This window comes from Fukomys damarensis, unplaced genomic scaffold (genome assembly GCF_012274545.1).
Source record: "Fukomys damarensis isolate Sample0158 unplaced genomic scaffold, DMR_v1.0_HiC HiC_scaffold_25, whole genome shotgun sequence".
Classification (NCBI taxonomy): Eukaryota; Metazoa; Chordata; class Mammalia; order Rodentia; family Bathyergidae; genus Fukomys; species Fukomys damarensis.
Window position 1 is genome coordinate 15,843,333 of NW_022900937.1, and position 19,125 is coordinate 15,862,457.

A 19,125-nucleotide genomic window follows, 5' to 3' on the forward strand; every position below is an offset into this window, starting at 1 on the left:
AAGTCTTCTCTTCTTTTGCTGTCTTTATCTCTTCTGTTCTGTTCCCTTCTTTTTCTCTCCCCACCCCCATTCTCCTCCTTTCTTCTGATAGGAGCTCTTGCCGTTTTGCCCAGGCGAGCCTTGAATTCCTTGGCTTAAGCAATCCTCCTGCCTTAACTTCCTGAGTAGAAGGGAATACAGATTTGTGCACCCACTCAACAAATGGCCCCTTCTTATAACTCAGATCAAGGCCGACCTCAGTGACCTCATTTTAATTAAACTGCCTGTTTAAAGACTCTCTCTCCAAAGACAGTGATACGCTGTTAGGGCCTCAACATGTGAGCTGAGGGAAGCCTCGACAGAGGCTATAACAGCAGGAGTGACAGCACGGTGGCCGAGGGAGCACCAGCTTTCTGGGTTAGCATCTGGGCTGCCACCTTTAGGGAAGGGCACAGAAGGCAGAATCCTGTCGGCAAGGGTTGGGGGAGAGGTTCAAGATCACCTGCTGAGATTCTGTCCCCTCACACACAACCCTGTGTGCTCCCCAGCGTCACAAGCACTTGGGCTACCCGGAACCTGGTAGGGGTACCCCTAAAAGGAGCCAAGCGTTGGGTAAACCACAATTTTAATAAAAATGAAAAAAATGACAACACAGTGGGTTGGCAACGGGTTGCTTTAGAAGGCCTCATATGTTGGTCAGTCTGATGGCCTGACGCATGTGGGTTCTGGGAGGTCACAGGATTGGTCCCTCTCCTTCCGAGTCTCTTCACTCACGTGCGTGTCCCCACGGCAGGAAGCCTCTGTCTTGCCGGTGTGGTGTTTGACCCCTGCGAGGAGAGCTGCCCGAGTCTGACCTGCATCCCGCAATGAAGTGGGTGTTCCTTTACATCGTTTTCCTAAGTCCACACCCTGGGCCAGGTTGAGAGGTTGGCAGACAGACCAAAGATAGTTTTATGGAGAATTACGGGCTCTGGGAATGCAGGTACCACCTCCACAGCTCCCAGGGTCCCCTGGTTCCCTGCGAACTCTGCAGAAGCTTGCAGGCCCTTCTCTCTTGCAAAATGCTCAGGGATGCAAGACACCCGGGTGCTGGTCACGAGCTGGGCCCCAGAGTCTGCGAAGCGGTCCCCGTGGGGCCTGGACACCCCTGGAGGCCACAGCAAGCCAGGCCAGTTAGGAGGTGCTGCTCCTCCTCCGGGGGTGGAGGGCTTTCCTCTTGGCGATGTCCTCCTCAGTGTCACTCTCACAATTCCTCTAGGGAAAAGAAAAGAGGCCCAAGGTGAGGGGCCACAGGACACCTGGCATGGGGTGGTGCTGGGCAGCGGGTGGACATACCTGGACCAGGAGCCCGTCGGCGAGATGAGAGAGAAGAAGAGCCTGCAGCTCCCTCCAGAGACCAGAGGCAGGGAGGGGAGGAGGGGGCTGGGCCTGCTTCCCAGGGGGCAAGAAAGCAGGCAGGGTGTCAAAGAGGAAGCAGGCACCAGGCAGGGCCAAATTATCAAGTGACATCGGCTGCTCTTTCTGGCTGCCACACAATCAAGACCATGCGGACAAACGGTTGCTCAGCCTAGAGAGCAAGGAGGGGTGGGGTGATGGCCTCCAGTCACCTCCTCTTCCTCAACGAGTTTACACTGCTCCTTTAGCAAGTCTTGCTGTGCAGCTTTTCCCAGGATATGACTTTTGAGCTCCATTTGCATGAAAGAGGAGAAGAATGGTGCACAGCCTGCCAGCTCCTGCCTGGCCAAACCAGGGCTCAGGCGCTGTCTGGAGGGCATAATGGCTTTCCATAGGGTCATCGGAGGCAGCTCAGTTATGACAAGTAGTGAGAGAACTAATGCACACTTAAGTGAGTCACTGCAGAATCTGCTGTTAGGTGTTCGGTTCAATGCTTCCTAAACAGGAGATCCTAGCACTTTCTTTTTAAAACTGTTTTTATCTTTTAAGAAAAATCCCTTTGGGAAAAGTACACAGCATACGTCTGGGACCCAATCCTTTCCAAGGCTTGGAGGATGCGACACTGAGCTGACAGTGCTGAGTATTTGAGCAAAAAGCAGACTATCTCTAAATGCTCACACAAAGACAAAGTTAGAGAAGAAGCTGACCTTCTTTTCTTTCTTTTTTCCTTTCCTCTTCTGGGATTGAACTCTGGGCCTTCACAGTGCGCTGTGTCCCCAGCACATTTCTTCTCCTTCCACCACCACCACCATCACTACTACCACTATTTCTTCTTCTTCCTCTTCCTCCTCCTCCTCCTCCTTCTTTTTTTGTAATTGTGAGACAAGGTCTCATTAAGTTACCCAGGCTGGGCTTGAACATGTGATCCTCCTGCCTCATCCTCCCAGAGTATTACATTCTTTTCAATTCCTCCCTGGCCCTCTCTCCCCATGAATTATTCAAACCAGGGCAAGGGAGCCAGGGGTTCAGCCAGGAAGGCCCTCACGCAGACTTCAGGAGCCCTCCCAAAAAGTTGGTCCTAAGCCAGCTGGAAATCCAAGGTCAAGATCAACATTAGCCGAATACATCCTGAACCAAGACTGGCTATAACAATAAAAATAACTCAAGCTTTGCTGAATAGGAACTTTTTAGCACGAGTCAGAGCCAAACAATAAAAAAGCTGGGAAAAGTCAGCCTGTGATCAACAGGGCTTCTCACAGGGACAGCGGTCCAAAGCCCTTTTTAGCAGATGAGAAAAGCAGCCAGAAAAGAAAGGCACACAGACTTCTGGGCCATAAATTAATCCTCAAGTCCTGGCAAGAGCAGAGATAAACAAGAGCTCAGGCTGAAGAGAGAGGATCCCAGGACACAGGTGGGTGGCAGGGAGGAGCACAGAGTTGTACTGGGTCCTGGGATCCGCCGTCACCTTCCACCCTGACCTGTACGATCCAGATACACTCAGTGAGCTACAGGAAGCGGGTGTCCAGCGAGCTCCTATGAAACTGAAACACTCACCCTGGCACTGCATTTCAACGTTTTCAGGAGGATTTCAAACAATAATATTGCGAACAAACACCGACACTGCTATGGCTTGTGTTTGGATGCCCCGCCCAAAGCCTCATGATTTTTAGAGGTGGCTGAATCCAGAGAGTATGAAAGGTTCATGGCAGGGCTGAACCTGTGGGCACTAGGACTAAGGGCGTGAGTGCTCCCTGCTCTAAGTAGTCTGAAAATATAAGAGGGGCAGAAAGTCACTGTTACGGTCTCTTGTTGCTTTTGCTGTCTTCTGCCTCCATGAACGTTACCACTCTGCCACGCTGCCTTGGAGCCAGTCGATTAGGGACTGAAACCTCTATGAAGTCTAAGCCAAATAAACCTTTCCCAATCTAACTCTGGGTGTCAGGTCTTTTGTCTCAGCAATGACAAAAATGTAACTCAGACAAACACTTCTAAGTTAGGCTCCAAGGACACACACCTACTCTATGAGGTGGGACCTATCATCAACCCCGCTGCACAAACTGACCACATTTTGACCCAGAGAGGTTAAGAAATGTCCCCGAGGTCACACATCCTGGCAGTGTGCTGCAAAGGCTGCACTCTTGATGGGTATCTTCCACGTAAGCCTCTCATCTTAAATGTACATATATACTACGAAGTTCAGGTAAAAATGCCTTCTAAATACTATTGTTGGTAATGATAATCTAAAGCAAAACAGAAATGGGAAAATTAAAGAGGATGTGAGGCTCTTGTCCTAAAGCAGATGTTTAGATGATGAGAAATAAATTTTAGGTTGTTTGTGGCCCTCATTGCCCCAGTTTCCAAAGTCCACACTGCGATACAAGTCCTCTGGAAGGGGCTGAAGGGTGGGGGTGTAGGAGCAGTCCCTTTAAAGGCCCCCCAGGAAAGAAATCGACAGCCTCCAAAAGCTCATGCCTCCCCAGTGGAGCGCCCTCCCGGCACCCACATAAGACCCCTCAACTCACCTCTCTGCTGATCACACGCCCACCTCCAGCACAGGGAGATGGGGCCAACGCAGCAGGCGGGAAATAATTACCACCACCTGTGGGGGTGCAGCAAGGAAGCGCCCCAACCCCATCTCCCCACCCCTGCTCTCAAGCTCCAGGCCCCCCAGGGATTCTGCCCAAGGAAGGGCCCCGCAGGTACCCACCAGGTCCTCCTCTGGCCTCAGGTGCACCTTCCTCATCAGCGAGCGGGTGAGGTGGTTGCACAAGGAGACGATGCTGAAGGAGAGCTGAAGGGCGAGAGCAAAGCCACAGGCAGGTGAGAACGTGCAGAGACCCGAGAGGAGCACGGACCTGCCGCGGCCCTGGCCCGCACCCCAAGCCTGCACGCACCTTCCACCGCCGGCGCACGTACTGCTTCCTGAAGTTCTCCAGGTTGATCAAGGACTCCCTGCGCACCATGGCTTGCTGACTGTCCACGGGCTGAGAGACAAAGCAGCGTGTGTCAATGGCCCGGGGCTTCAGCTGGCAGGCACCCACCTCTGCTCGGAACGCCAGCCCACATGCCACCCTGAGCCTGTCCTGGAACCTCCCTACCAGGAGGGGCACGCAGCAGAAATGCCCAGGGAGGACCATAGCCACAGCTGTCTCTGCTGCTCAGGAGACGGCCCTAGTGCCCCTGCTGTTACCACCATGGCCAGGCACATAGGCTGGCGTGGCTGGAGGCTCGGACCCTCTCAACAGGAAAGGGATAAGCAGAGGCTTCAACCACACACTGCTTCGAGGATGGTCATTTTATAGCAGTCTGGGATGTCCCTAGGTGCTGGGCTGGTTGTGGGCTTTAGCAAAATGAATGTCTTGTTGGCAGATGGGCATAAGCACTCTTAGAGAACAGGAAGGACTTAGAGGCCCTGGGGGTAGATGTGTAGTTGCCTTTCCCTGCCTGGCAATTGAGGTTTCACTTAAATCTTGACCTCTTGGCCGGGCACGGCTGCTCTGAGCCTGCTTCCAACCTGTAATAAGGGCATCATAACATCGCGTCACAGGGTTCTTGAGAATTAAATGAATGTGGATACATTAAGGCCTTAACCTAGCACTACTCGATAGTCCTAAGTTAGTGTCAGCCTTCCTACCTCCCCATTTCCTCTTTTTTTTGGTACCGGGGATCGAACTCCAGACCTTGAGCTTTTGAGGCAGGTGGCAGAACCACTGAGGTAAATCCCCGGCCCCTTCCATTTCCTCTTAAATTCCTTCTTTTTTGTAAAACAAAACTTTCCTAGGGCAAGATAGCTTTCAGGGGTTTCCCTGATATGGTTTGCAAAATTCTTTTTTGGAGACAGGATCTCACTACGTAGTCGAGACTGACTTGGAACTCACTATGTAGCCCAGGCTGGTCTCGAACTCACAGGGATCCTCCTGCCTCAGCCTCCCCAGTGCTGGGATTACAGGCATGCACCACCACGCCCGGCCTAGTTGGCAAATTTTAGTGTGTGAACTTGGACATGAATGTTCAGAGCATCAATATTCATAAGAACCACAGACTGGAAGCCACCCAACTGCATGCCAGTGATGAATGGATAAACCAAATGTGTCCAGCCATGCAGTGGGATTACTGTTCATCAAAACAAAGGGAGCACTGATACCTACCCCACTGTGAGTGGTCCAGAAAATGCACGAAGAGGAGGAAGTCAGACACAAAAGGCCGCACACTGTGCGATTCCATGTCTCTAAAATGTCCAGAGCGGACAAATCCATGGAGAGGAGTTGATTAAACGGCTAGGGGCTGGGGATAGGACAGGGTGAGGAATGACTGCAAAAAGGTTTCTTTATGGCATAAGGAACATGTTCTGGAGTTAGATTGGGGTTGCACAACCCTGTAAATGTACAAAAAAACCACTGAATTGCACATTTTCAAAAGGTGAATTTTATGGCATATGAACTACATTTTAAAAGCCCAGTATAGTGTGTATACACAGACATTTCTTCTAAGCAGCCAATGGCTTCATGGATTCTCAAAGGACAAAAGGTCCTAAGGAAATGAATGGCGCAGGATAAGCCTTTAGCCTCTGTGCAGCTCTGGCAATTTCTCCAAGCTGTGCCTCCTTGGCCCTGTGATGCTGTCAGAGGTCATTTGCTGCTTCTCAGGGCTGGTCTCATCCCCTAATCACATCCCCATTCTTGGTCATCTTGGGCACCAGGGATCCGTGGGAAGCCATGCGGCTCTGGACTGGCACTGGGCAGGAGGCCCCTCCCAAGGCCACCACCCCTTCCCCTGGAAGGATTCCATGTTGCAAAGCCCATTCAAGTGTGACCTGCTTCAAAGCAACTTCTAAGAAATAAGGTCTTACTGGGCGTGGTGGCACACACCTGTGATACCAGCACTTGGGAGGCTGAGGCAGGAGGATCGCTGTGAGTTCAAGACCAGCCTGGGCTACATAGTGAGCTCCAGGTCAGTCTTGACTACATAGTGATAAAAAAAAAAAAAAAAAAAAAAGAAAAAAGAAATAAGGTCTCCCTCTGTGACATGACCAAAGCCTGTGCTCCTTTTTTGTGTGAGGCATTTGTCTCTGCAGCTTTGTGGTAGAGGTGTCCCACTGCTGGCCAGTAACTTGCGGACGCAAAAGCTTTCTTCGTGTTTCTGACAATGTCCCAGCTCCACTTTCCTCTCCACCCAGAACCAACAGTGCAGGGGGCTTAACAGGTGCATGGTTGAACTGTTTCCCTGAGCTGCTGAAGAGGCAAACTGGGATGAAGTCCCAAGAAAGGATGTCACTATGCCACGACTCCCGTGGCTCTGCCTGGAAGTGGGTGAGCTGCAGAGTCCTTGGGGATCAGGAAGCAGTGGCAGGGAGATGAGAGAGCCAGACTGATCCCCTCTCCCAAGGAACACAGTGGTCGGGGCAAAGTGTGTGTGTGTGTGTGTGTGTGTGTGTGTGTGTGTGTGTGTGTGTGTGTGTTGGGGGGGACGGGGAAAGGCAAGAGGAAAGGAGGAGGGCATTGAGAGGACACCGCACCCTACCCAGAACTCCCAACCCTTTCCTTAAACACCTGTCACACCTGTAAGCCCCGCCCAGGGTCTGGGTCCCACCTGGAGGCACAGGAGTAGGCAGAGGGCAAGTCATTCATGCCGAGGACTGGCATTTCCTCCCCGTCAGCTGCCTGCAGCTTTCCATGCCACCCAAGAGCAACATCTGCTGCCTCCTCCAACCTGACTTCCACCCCTCCTCTCCCCAGTCCACTGACTCCCAGCCCACGGGTCTGTTTTAACCCCAGGTCTTGGGCTCTCTGTCCTTGTTTCCTCTCCATCCCTCCTTCCCAGGACTAGGAATTGAAGTAAGGCAGGGTCTTTCTCACCAAGCAACCTCTCCATCCTTAAATTACTAAATTGGGCTCAAATCTGCAATCCTCCTTGGCCCAGGCTCCCAGAGTGCTTTGCTTCCTTATAGTTACTTTACCACTTGGTTCAGAACTTTGCTCAAGTATCACCTCCTCGGGAAAGGCTTGACTGCCCTAAATAAAAGAGCACCCCAATCACCCCTACCCTAGACCATGCCCTGCTTTTTTACTGCATGAGTCCCAACCTGACATCTTGTTGTACATTTTTTGTTAGCCCCCTCCCGCACACTCCCACATCTTAATATCTCTTTCCCAGGGTGATTAGCACACAGCCTCCCCAACCCATAAACCATCTCTACCTCTAACTTCACTAATCCCTGCCTCTTACTCAGCCAGGACTGGTCTTTGAGCCAAACGCTGGCAGGGGCCAGGGCCCCTCAAAGGGACAGTTTGAAAAAGTGTGAGGAAAGGGGACTCTTTGTCCCCTTACTGGTGGGTACCCTCACCCAGGGGAGAAATGGCTGTGCGCCCAGCTGACGGCCAACAGGCACACAGGGGAAATGTCAGGCGGGACGGCTCCCAGGGCCACCGATGGGAAGTAGCGTGATTGCTTCTAAGGCCCTGTGAGTGCCACACACAACAGCATGAGCTGAGGGAGGAGGCCTTGGGCTGGGAATCTGCCCCCTGGCCTTTCCTAATCAATAGCCTCCCTGGTTGCTAAGAGGCTCAACAATATCCTAGCCTGGAAACTCAAAGATGTAAATTCTGCTGCATTCAGCTCCCTGAAGGAAAAGGAGGAGGGGGGCAAACTGAGGACACTTTGGATTAAACTGGGAGTGTGAGGCGATGCCCACCTTCCAGCCTCGTGGTCCAGTGATGCTAGGGAGCTGGACAATTCTGACCCGGCTCCGAGGAGTGGTTTGGACTCTTGTAAAAATGTCGGAAAGGGAGACAAGAACTCAGAAAACTGTGGCTGGAGTTAGGCATTGTTTATGTCAAGCTGAATGCCTTTGAAAAAGTCTAGCTGGCTGTGGTGGTGCACACCTGTAATCCCAGCGCTCTGAGAGGCTGAGCCAGGAGGATCTCAAATTTGAACTGAGCCTGGGCAACTTAGTGATTTAGCAAGACCCTGGGTTCAATCCTCAGTACTAAAAAAAGGAAAAGGAAAAGAAAAAAGCAGCAGCTACTAGCAAGGGATGAAAAAGAAGCTCTGGCTTTGCAGAAGAGGCAACCCTGGGCAATGTTCTCTAAATACTGGGCTTCTGTAGAAACTGCCAACAGATTACAACTTTTCAGCCCTCCAGCTGTGCCACCCCCACCGACTGACACTGTGAAAAGCCAGGGGCACTCACTTCCCTTTCCGGCAGCACCGGCTGCTCCCTGTGCTGGGTGGCCCTACTGGCCTGCTGGCCTCCTTCCCAGCAAGGGGCAGGTGAGGCTCGCAGGGCCTGAGCCTTGGTCTCCTGGGCTCCTCCTGACCCGGTGGGAGAAGCATAGGGGCCTGCGGTTATCACCTACAGGAAACAAGCCAGTGGGAGGAGGTGGAAACACCCCCGTCCTCTCCCGGCCTGGCCTCACTTACTGGAGTTAGTCTTCAGCATGAGCGCATGTGAAATCTTGCCATCCTCTTCTCCATGACCTCTGGTTTTCTAACTTGTATTTTTAAAATTTTTATTTTATTTATTTATTTAGAGACAGGGTCTCACTATGTAGCCCAGGCTGGCTTCAAGCCTGCAGCCATCCTCGGTGCCTCAGCCTCCTGAGCGCTGGGATTACAGGCGTGTGCCACCACGCCTTGCTTTGTAAACTTTTAACCTTTTGTTTTTTCATTTCTGAGCAATTTTTCACCTCCAGAAAAATCTCTCTCCTGTAGTATCTCAAGAGACCTGAAAGACGTCACCCAAATGCCATTTGTGATCCATGCTTGGGTCCTGCTGTGGACAAACTAATGGTAATGGTTCCCCTGCAAGAAACGGGGTCATGTGAATGTGGAACGGGAGTCTGGATGAGACGGAAAAATCATCACTGATTTTGTGAGGGGGTGATCCTGGCATGGAGGTTATACTAACAACGAAGTCCTTACGGGAGACCCATGCTGAACAGTTTACAAGTTGAGTAAGTCTGAAGTTTGTTTTAAAACGCTCCAAATGCTCCATCTAAAAGGAGTAGGGGGGATGAGTGAACGAGGGCTGCCCAGGACTCGGTTCCTGTTGAAGGAGGTAAAAAGGACATGGAACCCACTACACCATTTACTGTACTTTTAAGAAAGTTTTGAAAATTTTCCGTAACACAAAGTTAAAAACAAAACGTGTCCTCTTTTTACTCTCGGTAATCTCCTGCTCTTTAACCTCCTCCCAAAAGTTCCGAGCTCCTGACCAAATCTGCTTCATTGCCATAGCTCCAAATTCTACTCAGCACAAGCCAGGCATGGTGGAGAACGCCTGTAATCTCACCACTCTGGGAGGCTGGGGCAGGAGGCTCCCAAGTGTGAGCCCAGCTTAGGCAATTTAGCAAGACCCTGTTTCAAATAAAAAACTTTAAGGGCCAGGGGTTTTGCTCAGTGGTTCCACCACCTCCCTCACAAGGGCAAGGACCTGAGTTTGATCCCTGGTAACAACAACAACAACAAAAAAAAAGTTTAAAAAGGCCTAGAAATGGCTCAGTAAGAAAGTTCTGGGCCACAAAAAGAAAATGAAACAAAATTTCAATCAGCATCTTCTTGCTAAGGTTATGGCTTGGGGGCACGGTCACCAACCCTGGGAAGGCCTCAGCTCTCTGCCAGCCCCCTGACCTTATCTCAATGAGAAATCATGTCTCCCCTGTGTCTGAGGACATTTGGTGCCTCTATTTATCACTCCCCACAGCCTTTCTCACCTCCCAGTTGGCTGGGTCCCCATCTGCCCCAAATACTGAGTCTCTTACTCAGAGGCTGTCTTGTCCTTATCTGTCTCCCCAACCCCCAGAGCTAGAGCACAATCAAATGTTTGTTCAAACGAACTGGCCCCTCTGCTACTCAAATATGCCCACTGCTGAGGCTCCTCTCGAGGGCCAAGAATCGTCTCCACAGGCCAAAAATTTCACACAGGAGGAAGGACATTCACCACCGTGAACATTTACAGAAGGTCAACAGTGGGGGTGGATGGGGGGAGCTGGGCACAGAGTCAGCGTGGGAGACGGATCTGTGGCAGCCAGTGAAGAGGGAAACTGCCATCTTTTCCAGCCACCCGCGGGGGCGGGATCCTCAAGGAGACTCTGGCTTCCCCTGTCAGGCCTACTATGCCAGCCTGTGGCATCTGCAAAATCATCCACAACCACTCATCGCCCTCCCTGACAAATGCTGTGCACATCAGCCTGAGGGTGCAGCGGGGGCACTGCCTCCCCAGGCCTAATGACAACTCAGGGAGAAGCCACAACCTCATTCTCCCTTCCCACACAGCCACGGTGATGTCTCACCTGGGCACAGCAGCCAACCTTTCATTCATAGTCCACAGATGGAAAACCCCCATGATGGCAGAGGGGCTGCCCACAGAGCAGTGCATCCAGTCCAAGGCTGCCTCCCTCCAGGTTCCAGTGAAACATCCCCATGCACACCCACCCCGCCATTTTCGGTCCTGCCCCGTGTGCCCATGGGGAGCATGCATCCCACATCAGGGTGCTGCCAAAGGACAACGAAGTTCCATTAGCAGGTGACAGAGGCCATTTCTTGGGGCCATTTCTCATTTCCCTTTAATTTGTCTTTCAGTGTTCTTTGTACAGAAAAGGGTCCATTGATAAGATATCAAATGTAGAAGCAGTGACCATGATCTTTGTGAACACAGAGAGGATTCACTACTGGGAGCAAAACGACCTGCAGCTCTCGGGCCAGCTTGGGGCTGACCACATGGACAACTCTGGCAAGTCCTGACCTGTGAAAGGCTATGATCTGAGAGTACAGGGTGGGTCACTGCCCAGGACACTCCCACCATGCAGTGTGTAGCTGACTCCACAAATCTAAGACCAAGACAGTCACTTTTCTCTCCCTTTCCCCAACATCCCTAATTCAAATCACCACCACCATTTTAATCCTTTTTTTTTTTTTGGTACCAGGGATCATACTCAGGACCTTGAGCTTGCAAGGCAAGAGGCGGAACCACTGAGCTAAATCCCCGGCCCACCACCATTTTAATCTTTCATTGTATTTATTTTGATCTTCACAAGTTACTTTGCCCTGTGTGTGGCCTCTCCACCTTGGGAGGAAAACCTGGCTATATAACTCAATCTCTGTTGGCACAGCCAAAGGACCTTTAATATTTGCAGTGGTTTATATCAAGCCAGCATATGATGTCCCATGAGAGGGCAGGTAAGTCTTTGAAGAGACTGTAAAGGCCATTCGAGGAATCAAGGCTTTCAAATATGCCATCTTTCTGTGATGTCTAGATGCACATTTTGGGCCTCAGAGGTCAGGAAGCATCCGCGTCGTCTTATCATTACTGTCTATCTGGAGGAAAGTCAGGGAGGGGATGATGTGCTGCTTCTGCCAGCCCTGTGGGGCCACCAGCCTCAGACGGCAAGTGTGTGGGGTGTGTGTGTGTGACATTAAAGCTTGACGTTCTTCAGTGTCATACTGATTGCACATTCAAAAAGCAAAACTGCAGGAGGACTAGAAGTCCAGGCCACCCACGCTCAGGGCGACTGTCCACCGACCTAGGGTCATCCCAACTGATTCCTTGCTCCCTTTCTGCACAGTGGTTCTATTTCTCATTCACCCACTCACCAATGGTGCCACAGTTTATTTTGGGGGGGGTCTCTTAGACTTCCCATACTGGCCTTTGTTTTTCTTAATGATGTATAAAGTAATGACACTCCTCATGATCATGGTTTCTTTTTTTTTTTTGGTACCGGGGATTGAACTTGGGTCCTTGAGCTTGTGAGGCAGGCCATCGAACTGCTGAGCTAAATACCCCGCCCTCGATCATGGTTTCTTATATTTGATGTAAAATATCCTGAGACAATATTATATCTATTTGAAATGACCCATCGTACTAATAGAAAAGGAGATCCGATTGTGAAGGAAATGTTTCACGAGGTCCATATTTCCTATGTTGTCTGAAACTACTCCTAGGCCGTGCCACTCACTGGGCCCAGGTCCCCTCAGTGGCTTCCCGTGACTCTGAGTCAAGGGCAGAGCTCTTTAACATAGCCAAAGCCCCGCTGGTCCTGTCTCCTCTCCAGCCATGGATACACCATAGTCCTACTCTCTCCCTTCCAGCTTTCCCCGGCCCTTGCACGCCCAGCCTTCTATGCTTCTCTCCGGTCACAGTCCCCTGAGGTGATGGCCCTGTTGTTCAGCAGATCGCAGGGCCCAGTCGCCTGCTTCCAGGACGTCTGCCCTTCCAGATCAAATCCCGCTGCAGGCTTTGCTTCTCTCTCATAGCACCTGAGCAGCTGCATGCTACATGCATGTGATTCTTAATCAAAGCTGGGCTCCTGCACTGGACTAAGAACCCTGTGAAGGCTGGAATCAGGCTGGGTACCTGGCATATCCTCAGACTCAAGCTCAGCGTCTCTAAGTTGGTAGGCGCCTGATAATTACTTGTGAAGGGATGGGTGATTCAGGGTATCGTCTGCCTCCACAACAGAGGGTAAACTTCTGGAGCTGAGGATACTTGGGAGAAGCAGAAAGAGCCACAGACTCGTCACCAGAAGGCCCCCACTTTGTGACTCATGTGATTCAGGCCCAAATCACATCGCCTCTCTGTTTCCTTATCTCTAAACCGGGAATAACATTCTATTCAAATTTCTCAGGGGGGTGTTTTGTGAGGCTGTGAAGAGCTCCAAATTCTATAGTCTTTTCCGCCAACCCCAAGCATCTAGCTCAATTCTGGGTCTATATTCCACGCTCTGTCGAGGATTAATGCCGACTCATCCCTCCTCGAGGGAAAGGGGGATGAAATCACACAGTCCCGGGGAGGGATGCTCAAAGCTGTGGGTTGTGAAGGGACCACAGAGCCTGATCCTTCCCAATCTTCATGTCCACCCCTGTCAAAAACTCTCATGGAATTCCTTAGGCTTTCCGGGCCCAATGGCCTAGCACTTATGAAAAGGAATCTCTTTGTTGAGCACATTTTGGTCTTCATTCTCAACACAAAGTTGGAGTGCTTAGACAGGAGTTGGGGGAAAAGGATGGGGCACAGGGAGATGCTGCCCCTTCCTCCTGTCATGAAGGTTGGTCTGGTAGGAACATGGCACCATCTGGGACACAGCTCCTGGGACAATCTCTGCAAGTGTTTGCTTTCCATCCACACCTGGCCAAACACATGCAGCTGCTTACCTGGTGTCCGGGATCTGAGCCTTAACACTAAAGTTTAATATTTACAGCTAAGCCTCCTACGTCCTCCCACAGAACTCCTCTGAGAGACGGGCACCCTGGGTTTGTGTTTCAGCTGTCTCTACTGGCGATGAATGATCCTGAGTCATTCTCCCTCTCCGAGTCAAGCTCCTCCGCACTGAGGCAGAAGTCATCATCCTCATCCTATCATTGCCCACCTTCCTGGCTCAGAGCACTCTGGGGAGGAAGTGAGGTCACAGACACAAAGACTTGCCAAGTGAGAAGTCAGTTCAAATGAAAGGCAGTATTATTTTCTCTGCATTTGAAATCCCCACTTCTGCAGCAGGAAAGCACCACGCTGACTTTGTTATCCTTAATTCAACTACTACTCAAGATATGCAGTCATACGGTCTGTGGGGGGAGCAGCGCATCATCACAAATCAATTAGCAAGCATCTCCCCGGGGCAGCCATCTGTCCCCCCTCTGGGGAAGTGGGCTGCTGAGGGGTATTCATCTCTAACTGTTTTCACAGCTTGGCTGCTCTGCCGGCACTTCTCAGAAAAGCAGGCTGGCAAGAGGAGGTGCAGAGTGACGTGGCTTCTGGGGAGGGGTAGGCTGCGCTGCAGACCCATGCCCTGAAGGACGATTGTAGCTGGTGCGGATGAGAGTGCACTTGGCAAACCATCCTGCACACGTTACTGACAGGGCAAGGCGCTCAGAGCTTTAGGCTGCACAGGATTTCCTCAGCGCGCGACCTGCTGAGCAGCTCTGACAGGGACTCGCTGGGGTCCCAGTGGAGCACAGCGCCTAGGCCAGCTGCGTCTCCACTCTCCAGCTGGAAGCTGCCCACCAGTTCCTGCACCCACTGCAGATCTGCCGAGAGCTCCCGCCTCAGAGCCTCGAACTGTGCCTGCAGACGGTCCATTTTCCTGGACACGGTGCCCAGGCTGGACTCCGTGGCCCGGATGTCTTCTCGAAGGAGCTTCTTCAAGGATGCCACCTTGCGGAACTCGTACTTGAGCTGGGACACGTTGTGCCGGGCGCTCTCATTCTCCTCTCGGTACCAAGCCTCCTTCTCATTGTAGATGGACAGCAGGGCTGACACATCATCCTGGAGGGTGTCATGGGCCCCTGCTAGGGCGCGACATCCCTGGTCCACCCGAGCTATGTCCTCTACCACGTGGGCAAAGCGCTCGAAGTTGACGTAGGTGTTGTTGGGGGGCATGCTGGAGTGGCATTTGAGGGTGTACTCTCTCAGGCGCTTGGTCTTCAGCTGGGCGGTCTGCGTCTTCCGCTGCCCAGGGGCTCTGGCTTCTCCTTTTGACTGGCAGGTGTTTGAACAGCAGAGCCAGAATATTAACACGATGGCTCCAAAGTGCAGTCCAAGCTGCAGGTGGGCACACACGTGGCTTTCTTGGCATTCACTGCATGCAGCAGGCTGCGGGGAGACCGGACATGCACCGGAAGAAAGGCGAAGGAGTGTGGGGGTGCTGCCTGCATGCTCGCTTCAGGACAGGGGGTCCACGGCCATTAGAGGAGGCCTCCACGTGCATAGCATTTAAGACAAGCAGGCTGCAGCCAGGACTCTGCGGACATTTCACTCAAGGGCTGGCAGAGGGAGGCTGAGGCGCAGCTCTCTTTCACAGCTGCTCAGGCCTCGGCAATCTTCAGCATGCTCAGCAGAAAGCAGCCCGAGAGACTCCCCGGCTCTCTGCTCTTGGCCGTTCCTCCTCCTGCAGGGACCTCGGCCCTTCCCAGCCTTCCACAAGCAGGTGCACCTGACCTTCTCACAGATACTCCTGCTTCTCCTGCTCTTATCTGCACACTCATATCCTGCCCACCTTCTCTTTAACACTGTAGCGGGGTGCGCAGCTAGTCAGTCAGCAGAACTAGGGCCAGAATCCTGGTCTCTGACCCCTACCCTTCACAAACAGCAAGGTCCTCTGGAAACCAGCAGTCAGAGGCTCGAGCACAAGGTAAGTTAGGCAGGGACTCGCCTTTGGGCCCAACCTTCCCCGGAGGGAACCAAACTGCCCTAATGGGGTGGTGGCCCCTCTTCTCCACCTGTTTCTGAGCCCAGTTCCTCAAGCGCAGGGAATGATCATTGCATTACCTTTTCTCAAAGCCCCACTCCAAAAGTCAAAAAGAAAGAGCCCTGCTTACATAGCTAAGGTTTTTAAGGTTTTTGTCTTTTTGTTTTGTTTTGTTTTGTTTTGCGGTACCGGGGATCAAACTCAGGACCTTGTGTTTGCGAGGCAAGCGGCAGAACCACTGGCTAAATCCCCAGCCCCAGCTAGGTTTTTTTGTTTTTGTTTTTGTTTTTTTAAGAGTCGGAAAAATGTATTGAGGGAAAGAAAGCTTCTAAGAGAGACAGAAGGGGGATGGGAAAGTGGGTTGTCCCCCAGCTAGGGTTTTTTTTTTTTTTTCAGCTTCCAGCTAGGGTTTTTAATTGCCACTGATCTCTCTTCAACAGAGGAATCCTTATTTCTGTTTTGAGAAGTGACAGTGACATGTCCTCTAACAAAAAACATTTTGTAAGATGGCCCAAAACAGAAAGAGTTTCAACTGAGGTTTGTGAAAGTTTTATTTCTTAAGCTGTCTGGGCCCATGAAATGCAAACTTAAGGTACCCTTATTTGAGCAAGCACAGGCCTTTGGGGTCCCTGACTGTTGTCATCTGTGCCCAGAGGTTAGTGTTTCACACCAAAGCCTCTGCACAAGCCTCTGCGGTGGCTGCCACAGCCAGCCTGGGACAGAACAGGAATTCATCATCGTGCTCTTACCGTGATCCAGGGGTGTCTGAGAGCCTCTTGGATTGTGAGCCGTTTTCTGCAATGAGGATTAGAAGACAGTGATGATCCAGGCGGACAGAGCGGGGGTGACAGTCTCCACTCTTACTCTGAGCTTTCTTTGACTGTGCCCTCAGAGCTGCAGAGTGGAGGGTGCAGAAGTGGAAGGGAACTGGCTGCTCTCCCTGTGCGCCAGGGAAGGGGTTCAGGCAGACCCCCCATGGGGAGACCTTACTGCCTCGGCACACTCACCTGAAGTTCCAAAGTTGGAAGGCCAAATGCCACCCTCTAGTACTGATCACAGTTCTCGTGGCTTCCACAGTTCTCCAAATGCAAGCTCGCCGCAGCTAAACTTCTAATCCCGGTTTCTCGCCTCTAAGGTCCCTTCTTTGCCCTTCACTGCTCTGCCCCTCGGTAGGGAGGCCTTCCCTGGCCCACCCTTCCCCAGGGAAGTCAGGGGCCTTGCACTTCAGAAGACCCCATGCTGGGCCTCTGAAGTCTGGGAGGCCAAGCCAGCCCCATCCAGGCCCTGCTCTGGGGACCCTGCACCCTACAATTCTCTGCCCATCTCCTCGGACCCAGGCTGACCTGGGCGCAGAACTGGGGTTTATTTTCTCACATGTCTAAGCCCATGAAAGGCAGACTTAAGATAGCACTCTACTGACCTCTCCGGGCCTCCTCCCTCCACTCCCAGTCTGAAAGGGCTGGAAAACCCTGCAGCTTTTGTTTCTCTTGTATAAGAAACACAAAGGTTAAATAAGGATCAAAACAAGGACAGATATCAAGAAGTAGGAAGAACATGTTCAAATGGGAATGGGAGCAAGGGAGGGGGGAAGGAAAGGAAGGGAAAGGGATTTCAAAAAGGGAGTGGAAGGGAAAAAATGGAAACAAAGCTTTGTAAATGGAGAGGGAAAGAAGGGCTGAAGGGAGGGGAGGGATATGGGAAGAAAAGAAGAATTAAGTCATATTATGTACACATACAAATTGCCTATGGTGAATGTGATCATTATGTATGGCAGATATATACTAATAAATTTTTTTTAACAAATTAAGTACAGTATAGAAAAAAAAAATCCTGCAGTTTTACTTTTCCAGTCGGAGTTCCATGTGCCTCTGGGACAGACTGTACAAGATAATGAGCCTGAAGAACACACACACACACACACACACACACACACACACACACACGCACACGCGCGCTTGCAGAGTTATCTCCATTTCAGCAAGTGGTCTGGGCAAACAAGGTGAACAAGTGTCTTGGCCAGTCTCACTTCCCAGCACCTGCCTGGGTTAGATCACAATGGTGGCGGTGACAGCTGTGACAAAGGAGGACAGACCAACACAACTTTGAGAGCAGGAGAGGATCGGTACCTGAGAACCCAGTGCCTTTCTCTGTCCTCTTACCGGGTCTCTTTAACCAGAAGCTTCTGAATGAAGTCCTTGGCCAGCTCGCTAGTCTGGCTGAAGAATTCCTCGTCAAAGTCGTAACTCACGGCTGTGATGTTTGCCAGGGTTTCCTGCTTCGTGTCTCCCAGGAAAGGGGATGCTCCGCTTAGGCTGAGCACAACAGAGAGAAACACGTGACTGGGAAAGTAGATGGCAACGGGGGTGGTGGACCCGAGGAGCCCTGGCCCACTCTGCTGTGAGCTGGGGGCTCCTGGCGGCACAGCCACCCCATCAGGGCAGCCAACAGCAGCCTTATCAATGGGGTCCAATCACCCACTTCCCGCAGCTCCGGTAAGTACCCAACAGAGGAGAAACAGGGCCTTCAACAGTCTCACAGGAGAGAGGAGAGAGACCCAGAGACGCGGCTCTTTATAATCCCCTGAAGAACCAAGAAAATAAAACAGGAGACCTGATAAAGGACTTGGGGGAACGCAGGAAGAGGGTGGGGCATCTATGCAGGAGAGCTGACATTTGCACTGGTTGCATCTTGAAGGCTGTCAGCAGCCAGAAGAGATGGAAAGATCCCCAGGTCATGGGAGAAATTGAACAAAGGCTGAGATGCACAGAAATAAGGGGCCACTCGGGACTGAGGGTCTATGGGGTCCCCAAGAGGGTCACCAAGGATGTTGCCTCCACTGTGACTCCTGGAGCCACCACCTCCCGATTTGTATTGCAGGGGCTCTTGGGCCGCCTCTACCCAGATGTGCCACTGACCCCAAACCCCTCTCCATGCCTTAACAGCATCACCTCACAAATGCACCCATGCTAGGGACACAGCGGTCACCTCAAACTCTCCTATTCCCTCACCCAAAGTCACACTGTTTCCATTTATTTGGTATCTCTGGAAGGTCTTTCCCGTCCCCACTGCTGCTCTCTTAGCGTGGTGGTAGCCATGGGACACTTCAGCTATTTCACTCCAACTCAGCCATTCATTTGCTGCCTGAACCCAGGGAAGCTCCTCAACCTCTCTGAGCAGCTGTTTCCTCATTTGTAAAATGAAGCAAATAATCACCTTCACCTCAAAGGGCTGTGGTGAAGAATCGGTGTATATATAAAAAGATTTGTGTAACCTGAGCCATACTAAGAATTAATGGTCCTTGTACTGTCATTGTTAGAACACAAAGAGCTTTCTATGGCGCTCCAGTTTGCACAGGATCACACCTAAACTCATTCCTGTCCTCTCCCTTCCACCAGAGGACTGACTTCATTCCCACACCCCACACCCCGTTCTAACACCTTGCTTTATCATTCTCTCTCCCCTGCCAAGCCTTCCGCGGCCCCAGGGAGCCAGGGCCTCCCCATCTGTCCTGCAGAGGTGTGACCGTGGGCCCTGGGGTGGGAGTCAGCTGTGAGGTGTCCCCGTGGAAGAGCCC

The 19,125-nt window shown here is 51.7% G+C and overlaps 1 protein-coding gene across 4 annotated transcripts in view; it reads right to left on the reverse strand.

The window, feature by feature from the left end:
- Nucleotides 1–581: 581 nt before the first annotated feature.
- Dapk2 (death associated protein kinase 2) overlaps nt 582–19,125 on the reverse strand; it is a 113,486-nt gene continuing 94,942 nt past the window's right edge. For 3 of the 4 annotated variants that reach the window (XM_019210154.2, XM_033756126.1, XM_019210153.2), the window contains exons 8-10: nt 17,711–17,863; nt 16,301–16,346; nt 11,378–14,842 (exon numbers count right to left, since the gene is read on the reverse strand). In XM_019210154.2, coding sequence (XP_019065699.1) covers nt 14,234–14,842; nt 16,301–16,346; nt 17,711–17,863 — 808 coding nt within the window. In that variant the 3' untranslated portion in view covers nt 11,378–14,233. Of the gene's footprint in view, nt 1,234–4,081; nt 4,166–4,268; nt 4,359–11,377; nt 14,843–16,300; nt 16,347–17,710; nt 17,864–19,125 lie in introns of those variants that run through there. The other variant, XM_010641180.2, reaches the window with a different exon arrangement.